This window comes from Ixodes scapularis, unplaced genomic scaffold, assembly GCF_016920785.2.
Source record: "Ixodes scapularis isolate PalLabHiFi unplaced genomic scaffold, ASM1692078v2 PGA_scaffold8__174_contigs__length_109621045, whole genome shotgun sequence".
NCBI lineage: Eukaryota > Metazoa > Arthropoda > Arachnida > Ixodida > Ixodidae > Ixodes > Ixodes scapularis.
In genome coordinates, this window is record NW_024609883.1 from 107,777,816 (window position 1) to 107,793,085 (window position 15,270).

General features: G+C 44.6%; 1 protein-coding gene across 1 annotated transcript; it reads left to right on the top strand.

The window, feature by feature from the left end:
- The first annotated feature begins 1,342 nt into the window (after positions 1 to 1,342).
- LOC115317686 (chorion peroxidase-like) lies at positions 1,343 to 6,290 on the top strand. The gene is made up of 5 exons (XM_040207042.2): positions 1,343 to 1,436; positions 2,229 to 2,364; positions 3,999 to 4,208; positions 5,224 to 5,355; positions 6,062 to 6,290. Exons 1-5 carry the CDS (start codon positions 1,343 to 1,345, stop codon positions 6,288 to 6,290), a joined length of 801 nt encoding a protein of 266 aa, XP_040062976.2.
- The last annotated feature ends 8,980 nt before the right edge of the window (positions 6,291 to 15,270 follow it).

The window sequence follows — 15,270 nt, forward strand, 5'->3', positions numbered from 1 at the left end:
AAATTTGTACAATATCTCTCAGAGTCAGAACACGGTAAAAGTCGTTTGATCGCAGTTTGTTTTGTCGTCGCTAGAAAGATAATCGCAGTTATGAGATCGACCTGGGGAGGCTGCGCGACACAGCCCAGAAAATGGGCTCAAAAGAAAACCGTAATATCGTTTTGTATTTTTGTTTTGTCTGCGCACGCGAAGTGCCAAAAGCAGCGCCCCCGCGTTTGCGTGACGTCAGAAAGTTGAGTTGGTCAATACTCGGGGAAATGGGACCAAAATGAAGATTTGCGTACTTGGATTCCAAATCAACGAACACGTCAGTCACGCACCAGCGATGAATCGATATTGAATCTATAGACCTTTCCAGCGCTTATCATGCCGGCAAAAAATGCTGAGTCACTGAGCGGTGTACCTATGCGCAGCGTTCGATATATCGTAGTACAGGAGAGATACAGCATATGCTCAGAAAGCGTTCCACAGCCCAGCAAACAAAGATGGCAGCGCGCAGAAGGCGATTTTTGGAAAGATCTGCGAGGAGCTCTAGTTCGTCTGCTTCTTCCGAAAGGGTTGTGGTGACGTCACAAAAAACACCGAGCTCTGATTGGCTCGGATAGAAGGATAGCGAGTAGACCTCAAAGTAAGCCGGCACAAGGTCTACCCAGAATCATTCAATCAGAGCCAATCAGAGCTCGGCGTTGTTCTGACGTCACCGCAACCCTTTCAGAAGAAACACCGCAACCCCTTCAGAAGAAGCAGAACGCATAAAACGTCAACGAGGTTTTTGTGTTGGAGCTCACACCGCAACGAACGTGAAAGTGGATAACTTTCGCACCAGTCAACCAATGATCTCCATTTCCATTAATGTATATTCTGACAATGCATTCCGTTATATCTGTTATACGGGATTTATTTTGCGGTAAGATCTTAGACACGGTGATTCTATTAATGCTTCTAACTTCATGAATGGACGCTATCATACGTTCGACAGCGGCTGCCGATGATGGAGCCATTCAAGCGGCAGCAACACAGCGTCGTCACCACACTCGTTCCAAAGCAATCACGCGCACAAAGAAAAAACAGGCGCTGAGTCATGGGTCATTCGCTGCGAGTGATTGATTTAGCCGAAAAAAGGAAACGCACAAAGGCGACGAGTTCCGCGCCGTTGCACTTTTCTGCGTAGCTTGATTGTTTCCATCTTAGCGTGGGTGACAGTCAGACTTACTGTAAAAATTAGTGTATAATATCACGGGATGAAGTCACGTTGAGCTGACTCCTTTTGGAACCGTTCAATGAGTTTTTTTTGTTGTTTTTGTTGTTGCACGCGTTTATTCCAGGGCTTCTGCGCTCCACTATGGTGAATGGAGAAGAACTTCTACTGCCGAGTTCAAACCCTGAGAGTGACGGGTGCAGCCTACCGAGCGAAAATCAAATTTGCTTCACATCGGGTAAAACTCATTAGTACCATGGTCAAAATATAATTCTTTCTCAATGGGTCACCTTCTGAAAGGAATTCTGTCAAGAAGCACTTGCGCTTAAGCAACAAAGTATTGGAAATGGTATAAATGTAGTCAATCGTACTTTTTTTTTTTTGTATGAAACATGCTAAGCTGAATTTTACGACTAAGTTGAGGAACAAGATTGCACAGGTGGGATCACATTTTCGGTGAACCGTTCTTCTGAAGACAGCGAACTACACAAAGAGTAGGGTGTTCGGATTGCAGCTCACAATGGGAGGTTTTCACTTAATAAATACGTACGTATCTCGCTTCGCTGCTTGAATATTGTGTTCTGTGCAAATTCTGTCTCCCTCAATTTTTGATTTTTGCGAAAACTTTTTTTTTTGTTTGTTGCTATATGTAAAGGACAATCTCGGTATGAGCACTCAAACATACAGTTGCCAATGCATTGAATTGAATATGACCGCTGCCGGTTTCTATTCCTCTGTTCTGAAACGCTTTTTTTTTTTTTTTTTTCAACGTCCCTTGTGAAATTATGTTTTACTCGGGTGCGGAAAAACTCGTCCGTAGTGCTTTTAATCAATACCTTAATAAACGCAGGGAATGGTCAATTTTTCGGAACGGTCAAGATACGTCTTTATGATCGAGTGAATACACCTAATTATAAAAAAGCGCGACACAAAAAAGTACGCAAATGGGTCCCACATACCGAGTTCACTAAATATAACTTCGCACACTCGCCTTTGTTATAATTTGCCATTATCTAACGTTTGTTTTCAGGTGATGGCCGAGTTAACTTTACTCCAGGACTCACTGTGATACACACCCTATTCCTGCGGCAACACAACCGAATCGCAAAAATGTTGCGGTCTGTAAACAGTGACTGGGACGACGAAACGTTGTTCCAAGTTGCAAAGTAAGATGGATAACTTTATCTTCAATGCACACATTTATTTTATAGCTACACGCACGTCATTGCTCATTGTATCTCCATCTCAAGGGCTTGGTCTCACGCAGACGGCACCCCGAAATCATTTTGATATTTGAAAAAAAAAAAAAAAAATGCAAACAACAGCAGAAAGTGGGTTGGCCTTGACAGCGACAGCAGTTGCGTTGTTGAAGGATGAGCTTCAAGCCGCGGTCATAAGGCTAATACACCATCAAAAAAACAGTATGCAGAAATTGACTCCGTAAGTGGGACGTCATGGGTCCAAACAAACCGTTGCTAGGGTCGTTGTTATGGACAACTACATGTGGCTAGGTTTCGCTACGAAAACCCGACCGTTCAAAAATCAGGAGTAGGATTTAAACTTCTAAAAGTCACAGATATAGAAAGCTTGAATGTCCTATATGTTTCGACAGAAGTGTGCCGCTAATCGCTTGTTTCTGAAATGTTTACGACTGCAACTTCAAGATGCCTGCAGCAGACGACGAATGCAAGTAGTGTGCCGTCTGCCACACGCCCTCCGGCCAAGCCGGCGGTGGCGTCTGAATCGTGTGAATAAAGACGATATTCTGATAGTGCATTTGTTCTAAATATAATGATTTCCAGTAACTTAAAATAATTAATAGTGGGGTTCGATGCAAAATATGGTTTATCGAAAGTCCGGGCGTCGATCGAGATTGTCGTTTGCTAGAAGATCGCATTGGACCCGTGGGAAAAGCACTTCAGGCGATCGGTCGAGATCCCAAATTTTGTTTGTGGACTCGCGCTATGTGAGGGTGAGTCGTACCTGGTTGTAAACATCGCTGCAATGGTTACTGAAAAATCGCGATAGACATGGAATTCTTTAATAACCTGACAACCTCAATAATAAATAATAATAATAAACGAATTACCTTGACAGCGTACGATTTGTTTCTGATACTAGCTTGCACTGCGCCGGTAAAGCACTTCAGGTCGTCGTTGTACATGATCTACATGACGTGGTTTCATTTTACGGCATTTTCACCCTCTGAACTAAGCTGGGTTCTTCACAGAAAGAAACGCACATTGCGGAGGCCTCTACGGCGACGGCAATGCGCTTGTTTTTGTCGCTTGTTTACCGGCGCAATTGAAGACGGCCGCTGCAACAGAGGCCAGCAAATCTATCATGTCGTCTGCTACCAAAGCAAAGCGGAGTGTAATACTTCAGAAATGGCTTTAATTGTTGCAATATGACACTGAGACGAGAAGAACATCTTCATAATTAGATATCAAGAAGTTAGGTTGCTTACAAAAAAATTATTTACTTACTTGTAAGCAAAAATCTAGCCTCATGTGGAGTCTCCATGCATTAGTCCATAGCAACGCCCCTAGCAACGGTTTGTTTGGACCCAGACGCCAGGTTGTGACGTCATCACTTACGGCGCCAATTGAGTGAGGCGTACTTTTGCGCCTTTGCATTTTTCTAAAATCTCAGTGACAATGGTAGCGCTGTGTCACTAATCGCGCGTGGTTTTCAAAATGAAATATGGCGGGCCTATAGTTGTACCACACTATTTTTAGTGCAGATAGATAACTCGGATGTCGCTGATGGCACGCATTCAAAAAACCTTGTGCCGCCACAGACGCATCGTGGAGTCCCAGATCCAACAAGTGTTCTACGGAGAATGGCTGCCAACGTTCGCAGGCCGTGACGCAGTCGAAAAGTACGACTTGTTGCCGCTGCAGTCTGGATTCACGACGTACGACGGCGCCGTGGACGCCACCATGATTGACGAGTTCTCTTCGGCGGCCTTCAGGATGGGGCACTCCCTCGTCAGCGGCAGGTTTCTCCGGTTCGTCCCAGGCGAAATACCAGCGCCTTTCAGCTACTCGGGAACTTAATAACATTGATGCTTGCTGCGGTTTCTTTAAGAACGCGTGAAACGTGTGAAGCACTCCGCGTGTATTGCTTCTACCGGGTGTTCCAAATAATGGTCAGGCTCTTTAAATTGACCGAAAAATTCGGTTTCTTAACCTATAGCGCTACGACTTTGTGCAGCGTTGCCCACCGATGGTGCACTTTTTTTTTTGTAAAATTTGCAAAAAGCGAGCTCACCTGTGGAAAAAGTAAACAAAAGACAAAGGCCTAACTCCTATAGAAATGCAGCGAATCCAGCAGTATTCAAACAAAAGGGCTCCGTATTGTTTGAAGACCGGTGACTTCACTACATTTCTATAAGAGTTAGACTATATTTCTTTTTTTTTTTTTTTACTTTTTCCTTAGGTAAGTTTGCTCTTTGCAAATTTTAACAAAAAATGCACTATCTGTCGGCAACGCTGCACAAAATCGTAGCGCGATAGGTTAAGAAACCAACTTTTGCGGTCGATTTAAAGAGCCTGCCCGCTATTAGGAACGCCCGGTAGAACGTTTTCTAAAATGAAGGAGCTTATTAAAAAAAAAAATATATATATATACAGTTTTAAACCACTACGGTTATCTAAGGCTCCTTTGTTTCTACGAGAATCGCCTTTTTACGTAAGTTCTTTAAGTCTCAGCGTCAAGAAGACGCTACTACCATTTGGCAACTTCAGCAGACGGTAACTAAAGCATATCTCGTTTTTTTACTTTTATTAAAAGCAGGTTATGCATTATATTTTTGTGGATATAATTCAGAGTGTTTTTTTTTTTTTTTTAACGTAGCCCTTGGTTAGTCGCAATATATAAAATAATTTAGATGTTTTTCTTCTCTACTTAAGTTTTGCGCGACATACCTAGTATATCTTTGTCCTCGTTTCTATTTCTAGCGAGCGCTACAATGCATCCAATGATGTATTTCATGCGCATGGAACTTTGACGTGTTATTTCAGAGTAGGCGCAGACAATCAACAGCAAGTCGGTCAACTAAGAGACTGGTACTTACGCCCGTTTGACTTGTACCAAAACGGCTTGGACGACACAATGCGTGGCATGCTACTGACCCCCATGGCTGCCTTCGACAGGCGAGTAGATCCCACTAACAAAACTTACAATTCGCTTTTACCGCGAACAAATGTTAACGCCTTCACTAAGTCTCTCCATATCAAGGACCAGGCATGAAAATGTTCACCTTCAGTCCGCCTAGAGTTTGCAGCATAGGATAAAGATCCTTCCAATTCTGAATTTAGATGCGCGAAGAAACCCTTGTGGGGGAACCCCAACAAGGGTCACAACATGACAGAACCAAAACATTAGCTTGCACTATTCTATAGCAAGTCTGTACGTTCACTTTTCTGCAGAACACGAAGCTTGCATGCGCTACAAATAGCGGAAAACTGCGAACGAATCACGAATGTAAAAATACGACGAGACGTAGAAACAAAATAATAAGCTAACTTTCGCTTAAGATTCCGCCATTCGCGACCTCTAGGCGACTGGCAGTCGCTGGAAGAATCTGCCTGATCCGGGTATCGATTCCGTGACTTATCCACTTTACCAACTCAGCTAACCAGAAGCCGTCAGTATAAATAAAGGATATTAACAGTGTCTACCAGGCTTGATCGTAAACATTGCAAGAATAAAAGCTAAACTTCAATTGCTAAAACAAATGTACACCTCTTTGTAAAACGCCCGCAGATGATCGCCAACTTTTTTACTAAAAACACGAGGTTTTTCTTAGTTTAGAGATTATTAATTCAACTTCCTCGTTGACACTGTCTCTCAGCACAGGTTTGGAAGCGCCGACATGAACGAGTACTTCTTCAAGGAACAAGGGAACAACTTCGGCTTTGACATATTCTCCATCGACGTTCAGCGGGGACGGGACCAAGGCGTCAGAGGCTACACGGACTACGTTGAGTTCTGCAGTGGAGTCAAGATAAACACGTTCGAAGACCTCTACCTGAAGAATCTGATGTCCAAGGAGACGGCGGGAATATTTCAGAGCCTTTACAAGTAATGTTTTCAGATATATTCTTGGATCTCTACAATAATTCCTTTTCAGCGAGCGGGCTTTTACAGTTTAGGTTAGGTTTGTAGCGTTGAATTAGGTTATATCAGGTTCTGATATGATTACTCTGTAGAATGTGTCATTATAAACGTGAGTATGTTTGCGAGTGCCCGCTATTGTATGTTACTATTTAAGCTCATTACTGCGAAGACTAACGACCAGCATTTCGGTTTGTGTGTCAGCATCAGTGCACGCGAGCGAAGGTGACATCTAGTGACATTTGAACATTACATTATATGCAACATTGTCCGCCTGTGTCTGTACGCAGGCATAACAAGCGCGGCAGAAGCAATGCAGTCCGATGCATCTCTCTACTTTAACTTTATGCTTCCTCTTTGTTCCATTTACTCGCATAAATTTAATTACGGAACCCATGTCATTTCTGCATCTGCCGTTGAGAAAAATATCCTGCCACGGTGCCACCATGTGTTACGTTCAAACTTTTGCAAACGACTCAACGGTATAGTAATACAAGTCTACAATAAACTGCGCCACTGTTGGCGAAATGTATTTGAGTACTGCTAAGGTTTTGTTGAAGCTCAAACAAAAACAATCTGTTTGTTTTCTTCTCGCAGAAACGTCAGTGACATTGATTTGTTTTCCGGAGCCATTTCGGAGTACGTCGTCGAAGGAACCATCGCTAGCGCCACGGTGCACTGCATTACTCTTAAAGTGTTCAAGAGGCTGAAGTGGGGTGATCGGTTCTACTTCGAACATGCGGGCCAGGCAGGATCGTTCACATTAGGTATACTAATCTTATTGCCGCGGTCCATTAAACCTCTAGACAGATATTTCCGATTTTAAACCGTAAAAAAAGAAAAAAATTGTTGACCCTTCGAAATTTTTGAAGCGCGTTCTGAATGCATTGCGTTCAGAATGTCTTCGTTCACGTTTGTTCATAAGCAGTCTGTCGCGCATGTTGAAAAAGAGGCCGCATCTCCACGTGGTGAATGATGTTGATTCGGGCGGAGCTCTGGTGGTGTTGATGATACTGATTTTATTGTTCACAGGTAGTGCTGATGGGGCTGTTTTTTATTGCTCAGGTGTAGTGCTGAGTTCCGGGATGCCGTTTCGACTTCGTTATTACTCCTTTATGGTCGGTGAAATGCAGAGCCAGTGGTTCTTCTAGCGGATATCTTGGATCCGCCAGAAGCCGTGGGAACGCATCTCCACCGCTTAAGTCAACAGTCCTTGTCTGAAAGAGAATGTGTGGCATGGATCGTGGTTATATACGCAATTGAGCATTTGACCGCAGCACCCTCTCGTCTATAAACGTTGAGCCAATGCATGCAAAGTTTAACGCAATTATATACGCATTTGACCGCAGCGCCATCTGCCGTACAGATGTTGAGCGGCTACATGCAACGTTGGAGTGTAGCGTAGTGGTTAGGGAAAAAAAAGAAAAAAGTAGCGTAGTGGTTAGGACGTCTGCTGTAAGCAAGCGGTCGTGAGTTCGAACCCCCGTGCGGGCGTACCACTTTTTTCTAAAAGTGGGCCGATCCCGGAGGCAGTGCAATCGATGTGAGCACGGTCGCCGGACGGATGGACAAGGCTAGGCCCTAAGGAGCTTCGCCCCTAAAAACCGCACTGAAGAGAATGTTCTTTAACTGGCGCTTGGACTGGCGGTCGGCTTCTGTCTACTGTCCTCCTGTCTCTGCTGGGCCGGCGCCTTTGTTGTCCAGCCATGTCCCTCACACATCTTTTTGCTGCGACCACCGTTGCCGCTCCTGCCGTGCGTTCCTTGCTGCTTCGTCACCTTGCCGCGCCCTCTCATTCTCGTGTGGATACCGGGCTTATGCCAGGCAAGATTGCTATTGTTGTTTGATGAACCTGCAGAGGCGAGGGGGGGGGGGGGGGGGGGGAGGGCGTTTGCGTTCCCAGTCAACACTTTCAGAAATCTAGAGCGTCTGCTTCTCCCGAGAAGAACTTGAGAAAGAAGCTCGGCCAATGACAAGGGATATAATGTGATTATACAAAAAAAAAGAAAAAGAAACTACGCTGGGGCATTGAGCATAGCGTTTCCACGTGCACAGTGCCACAGCGCAGACAACAGACAGCCTAAAAGGAAATACAACCAAACAAGGTTGCAGTTCGGAATCTTTTCAGTCACCTACCAGAGGCCGGTATAGGGCACAGGTTGGGCCTGATTGCAGCGTCATGGTGTGTCTTGGACTGGTGTGCATTCAGTGAGGACACCAGTTCTAGCCGAACGCCGACGCAGCACTCGTGAACAGCCTGTATCCCGCACTGGCCTCTGGAAGGCGGCGCTGAAAATGAAGCACTACGGCGCGGGGCGAAAATGTCGGTTGCGCAGCCCTTTCTCCGCCAGCATTTTGGCCGGACTTGAATTCAGCAACTGGGGATTCATAGGCCGGCATTTTGCCTCGGGGGCTACTGAAGCAGGCTTGAGCCACTTTAGTTCGTCTAAACTGAACTGAACTCGCGCGTGTAGTCTAAAAGGCTACACACGCGAGTTCCTTGCTCTTGATCGCAACTCGGCTACTGAAATGCTCGAGCAGCTGGAACACCAAAGGTACTTGCTCAAAGGTGTACCCTCATCGTTTATTATATTTTTTATTCCCAGACCCTTTTTAACTGAAGCGTAACTAGCTCTCTCCTTCACATACCCTTGAAAAAGAAACATTGAAAGGTAAAACGTTCTTTCAGCAAATGCGCTGAAAAACCCTACAGACAAATCATAAATTTATGAAGGAACTCTCAGAACTTTTACAATATGTTGAAGGGGAGATCGAGACCTTTCAGGAAAATCCAATGGGCCTCACACATGCTTCTTTTCAATGTGATATATACGTATTAAAGTCACATCCGCAAGCAGCTAGGGCTTCATATTTCTAAGGAGAATTCTCAAAGGAGCCTGAGTTTATGCACCGCGATAAGCTTGGAAGCCCAAGTATTGTTCATCCTTAAAACAGCTTTGCCAACCAAAAGGACAAAGGTGTCAGGCTTTAATTGTAATGCACTTCTAATGACCAAAGGGTTAGGCACCTTTTGGTAACTGTTCTGAAAAATCATTAATATATACTAATTCTCGCCATCCTCATTGACTAAAGTGATTAAACAAAGGCCGATGAATATTGCTACGAGTTCATAACGGTACAACATTAAAAGAGGAGCTTTACAGAATATAAGAACCCAAAGTCCTACAAGTGTTGTAGCGATTGCCCTTCTAACTAAGACGAGATTACCCCGCAGCTCAACTGAACTCACTGAGGAATACGACGTTCGCCAAGATCATCTGCGCAAACAGCAGGAGCATCACGGCCATCCAGCGAAATCCATTCATTCCGGAGGGCCCTCTGTGAGTAAACCTAAACACAGCGTCTGATTACTAGAGTTTGTGAAAAAGCTCCGCCTGCATCCCATGTTCCCCACTGGCCAGGTTGTACTGAAGGCCCGTGCAAGAATACTCGTTGCACTGAGTGCACTAATCATTGGGGTTCCTTTCACTGTTCAGGAACTAAAAGATTAAACGGAATCGTACACAAATGCTATGCAGACGTTATGGCCCTTGGAGCGTAAAGCTGATCTTCCACGTCACTGCCACGTCACTGAATAAGTGGATTAGAGTCACCGACATCTCAAGAAAAGGAGGGCGTGGCTTTTTATGTTCACGCTCATTGCTTCGTGATTGCTTGCTGGGCATTCCTATTGACTCATGTCGGAATTTCATTAGCTGCGAATTGATAATTAGGTGCACGGACACGCGGCGCCACGTGACTGCAGTGACATGCCATGAAATTGAGCTTAAAGGGCAATTCTGGACTCTTAATTGCAGGAATTAGTGCGTGCTGAAAACATGATAGTCTTAGATTCGTCTACGGCTGACACACTGCTTACAGTTTAATGAGTATTAGTGAAATGCAACTAATATCTCCAATTTTTCATATTTCTCCCAGAAATCCGAAGGTGAACTGCTCAAGCCTACCAGACATCACAATCGGGCATTGGCGGTCGTAAAAACGATAGCCCATGATAGCGGGATGCCCATACTTTTCCCCGGTGACTGTAAGCAAAATACAAATCTCAAGATGCAAGAGCTCACCTGTTCGCTTTTTTCGTCCTGCATTTAAACACCATCGTTGCGGTGGCGAAAAATGTACATTGTACTTCGGACTTGTCGTAAAATGAATACCTGTCACTTTTTTACTCCGCTGTAGTTTGTAACTTGTTTGCACTTTGGTTTGTAGTTTTGTAGTTTGTACAAGATACAAACTCGTAGTTTGAATACACAAAGGAGAGAAGTAACTTGAGTAGCGTTTTAATTATGTTGTTTTAAAGAAACTGAAAATTTGAATAAATATCATTTGCAAAGAGAAATCTTGTCACGCTCTAATGTCGCTTCTAATTAGAACCAGCATCAATGTATTAAGAAAAATGTTCATTGCAACTGCCGCCACGCGGTGGCACTCCCTGCGAGAACTTAGTACAAAGAGCTTCGCCGTATGAAACGAAGTAGAGGGCCTTAGAGCGATAAACTGGGAGCTGAAAGTGACCCCATTCGGCCGCCGCCATGTTGCATATTTTTGACCACTAGACACGTGACCTTATAGTTTTCTAGATTTTAACGAAGTACCGGACACAAATAACTGCCTATTGATCTTTAATAACAGTACTGACGAGAAAAGTTTTGTTTTGTTTGTTTTAAGACCAAAATGTACTTTTACGACAAAAACTCGGGCAGCTTCGCATTGCCTCCGATAGATGCCGTCATCCGCGGTGCTGCAGTTTGGATTTTTTTTTTAGCTAGACATTGACCTCTGGGGCTAACCGTATAGAAAAAACAGTTTATCATGTTTTCTACACCTATCAAAATACAAATCTCGGTTTAATTTGGCATAAAAGCCTTAGAATTTGGTACGTGTCGCCTGTCTAGGGGTCAAAACTCTAAAACGTGGCGGCAGCCAAGGGAGGTCACTTTTGCCTCGTGAACGGGATACCAGTTTATCGCTCTAAGCCCCTCTACCTCGTTGGCCATAGAGATCATACATACTAACTCTAGTGGAAAAGGTCTGCCATTTTCCTATGCATTCTGGCTGCCGCAAGCGGCGGAGTATGCAGGCAGACCCTCGGGGTCCCACAGGGTTACCAACTGCCTTCGATTTCACAAATATATCATCAGAGCAGTTTCATAAACTTCAAGAATTCAAGAACTTACCGGTGGAAAGATATTCGCGTTCCTTTCGAAGCATTCTCTTTGCATAGCACGCAGATGTACGGCCTCCCGTCAACACTAAACTAAACCAGATAATCGGCTTCGGTTATCTGGTTTAGTTTCGTATTTCCGGGCGCGGGTGGCCGCGCCCGGAAATACGAAACCGCGCAACTACCAGATTTTCGAGATTTCGACAGAATGGAAGTTAATGCAGCGTAATGAGTATGCTGATTTTTATAAACCTTAGAGTAGCTCAGAATTTAGTTTGCAACGTTAAATTATCGCTGTTTATAGACCAGTGTCCAAAACCCTAGCCCCCAGTGACAAAAATGGGAAATAATAATCTCAAACCCAGGCCCTTCTGAAGAGAGGGGCTGCGCATAAACAAGACTTTATCTTTTGGGAGACATCTTTGCACCTGTGTTGTTCTTAGGGCTTCGTGACTTTGCATTTCTGACGACGAAGGTTTCTAAAAAAACGGAGTCTTGCAAAAAGCGAAGCCCCCTATTGCATCATGGCGTCGGCATGAACAAACATGGCGGCGCCCACGGAACAGTGCAGACACTGGTCTATATTGCTGAGAGCTTTCAGTCTTCGCGATCACCATTGCGACTGCCGTCCTTCAGCTGGCAACATTGGTTTCTTTGTCTCGTGTTCTGTCGCTGTCTTTCGCGATCTCTCACTCGGGACCCAGGATGTCGGCGAGCGGGATTCGCCACTCCTCCTCACCCACCTTTACCCCCCTGTCGTTAGCCGTATGGCACAGCACTAGAGATACAATATAATCACGCCCATTTCAACAGATGATCGGTAGTTTGTAACGGCTGGAGGAGAGCATTGCGCTCTGACAGCATCAGTGCTCCAACTTTGCACCCTCGTAGACCCATATTGGGTAACCACAAATACTGTCACTCGTTGGATTTCTTTTTCCTTTACACGACCTTCTGTTGTAGCACAACGAGATTGCATTACTTCTCAATCTCTATCCCTACTTCGCTCAATCTCCTTCGGCGCGTCTTTGGCACGTCGAGCGCAGTTCTACTCAGCACTTGGCCGCTTCTGTTCAGCTGTCTCATCTTCAGTCTGCTCTTTTCCCTTGAGAGCCACTGAAGAGACTGCGTCGCATCCAGTGAGCTTCTCGTCCCGCGACACGCTCATGCACGCAGTCAGCAAAGGAGCACGGCACGTCCGTTTTGACCTGACAACCAAAGTTTTATGGGGGGAGGGGGGGGGGGGGGGTGATTTAATCGAGCCAGTGCCTGCTTGCCGAAATAGGGGGAAGGTGTCGTCAGCCTCGTTTTGTAGGTAGCGCGTCTACTCCAAACCCTCCAGCGATTCGTCGTTTTTTCTTTTTTTTGCATGTGTTCCTCACTTACAAGGTTAGAGTGACGTCAAGGCCCCCAGCTCTGATTGGAGGATTACTACGGGCGGGTGCTTGTGGGCTTCGACATTGCGCCACTGATGTGGGAAAATAAAAATGGAGACGTCTGCTAGGCGTCGACACACCTGCGTCGCCTTTTATTGCAGCCACCGGGGATGGACAATTTTATGAAATCGCGTGTTTCCAGATATGTGAGGCTTCCAAGGTGCTGTAGTCCTAGCGTTACAGCAGAGAAATCAACGAAGAAACGGGATGTTTACGTCCGTCACTTGAATCCGCCGCGAAAAGAATTGACTCGTGATCTGAACGGGCTTCGCAGCGGTGATTTGGTTCGGGTAAAAGTTTATAACAAAACCTAAATTCGTGTAAAAATTTGCTATACAGAAGATTGGGGTCACGTTCCATGAGGACGATTTTCAAGTCAGTTTGGTCAACCATGACACTAAAATTTTCCAGTGATTCGTCGTTTGTTTTGCGATGAAAGTAGGTATTTTGTTTCGTTATGTGTTTATCTTGCAATAACGATGTTAGATAAAAAAAATTGCAAATGGTCTCTGATACCTACTTTAAATACGCCAGATGTGACTTCACTATTATTATTTTGGATATGCATATACCGTATGAATTATAATTATCTAAGATTAACCAGGTGGGCAGTGTCACGCAATAACGACCGCAGGCGGATAAGGGATTTTTTTTTTTAACTTGAGCGCATAACTACTGTATGTGTGTAAATCGATCTTAGTATCACTCATAATAAAAATGAATTAGATATTCAATCCAGAAAAATCAGCCGATCTTCCAAAAAGGAGAGGAAGTATCCCTAAATACCGGCAGGCGGTCTATAAATAACAACAATAAAACCATTCCTATTAGCCCCGAGAGCAAACACAAGCGTCGCTGCGGTCGCCGCGCCTTGATTGGGTGAGGTGTACCGTGACGTCAGGGGGAGGACTCCGCTCCGCGATCTCGCATCGGCTCGCTTCCCAGCACCGGTTTCCTGGTTTGGCGTTGTGTGCCGCAAGCTCTTCGAAGAGCTGGACTTCGTTTAGAGGATGTTAAAGACGTTGAGTTAGGCCGATATTGACGTGCTTCCGTACATTTTATAAGCCTGCTTGTCCCTTTTACCTTTAAAATTAGGTTACAAATCCCGAAAGCTATCGGTGGAGGCAATTCCACCGATGAACCTCCCCGTCCGTCCACACGACACAAGGCAATCTTGCGAGGGGTCGGTGAAGCGGTGGCGCAAGTGTTTCAGACGCTGAAATTCTGTTCCTTGCACGTTCATGATTTAGGACGATATTACATCCCGCTTTCAAGGCATCTGAAGTGGCATTTATATCATGGGCCTTTGGGTGGTCGGCAAATTAGCTCGCGACCCCAACTCTGCGCTGCCACTCTGCATGCGCTGGTTCACAATTTTTTTGAAGGCCCTGCGTCTGATGATCTTTGAAGTGCTCGTGGAACAGGGTTGTTTTACATAAATGTAGCTTCTTCGTGAATCGATTATATAGTTTATACACGTATGCAGGCATATTTCTTAGAATGCACAATTACTGGAAATTAGATTGTATTGTAGCAGCAAAAACGACCGAATTGCCCCCAGTAGCCTGTATGATATGTATTGAACTGCCCAAAATATGCAAAGCAATAGTGCCGTCATTTGGAATGTTTATACTTATTCCTTACATTCTTTATTCCAGCCTTGGGTATTCGGAAAATACACCGTTTTGTCTGAATTTTCCTTTCCAATTAAAAGAGACACTGCTGCAGGTCTCCAAAAGCTTCCTCAGCCTCCAAACTTCCTACAGCTGGACTCTCTGACAACAAAGGAAAACAGGAGTAAAAGCAAGCATTGGAACGTTTGTCCAGTGGTAGGTGCAGCACCCGTTTTCACCTCAAGAACAGCAGTAAAACAAGTCCGACTCCTCGCGGACCATTACTAAGTTCCCTTTATGTTGATAATTAAGATATATACGGGTGATAAGATAATATAAGAGTGTTATCTTATCAAGACGTAAACATTTCAAACACCAAAAGCAACGCTTTTTTCTTCCACGACCAAAAATCGTAAAAACTACTTCGCGGCGCGTACGAACAATGCGCAAAAATGGTTTTTTTCTTGAGGTGAAAACGGGTATAGTAGCAGAAAACGTAGAACCTGTGAAGGGCGACAGTCTGCATGAGAAAAGCTTCTGGTATTTTAGCCAATTCGATTTAAGTACAATCTCAATTTTAGGGCTTAAGGGACTAATAACAAGCTAGACACCTTCGCTTACGTTTGTTATACATTACTTGAAGATTGATATAAACAAGTCCACAGATATCACCAGTGTAGTCCATTGAAATACTATCCAAATCCAGCAAAGGTCAAA

What these genes read in the sequence shown, in the direction of transcription:
- LOC115317686 (XM_040207042.2), top strand. Translation starts at nt 1,343, where the DNA reads ATGGTGAATGGAGAAGAACTTCTACTGCCGAGTTCAAACCCTGAGAGT. An exon ending in TCAAATTTGCTTCACATCGG is followed by an intron (nt 1,437 to 2,228) that starts GTAAAACTCATT and finishes GTTTGTTTTCAG; the next exon opens with GTGATGGCCGAGTTAACTTT. An exon ending in CCCATGGCTGCCTTCGACAG is followed by an intron (nt 5,356 to 6,061) that starts GCGAGTAGATCC and finishes CTCTCAGCACAG; the next exon opens with GTTTGGAAGCGCCGACATGA.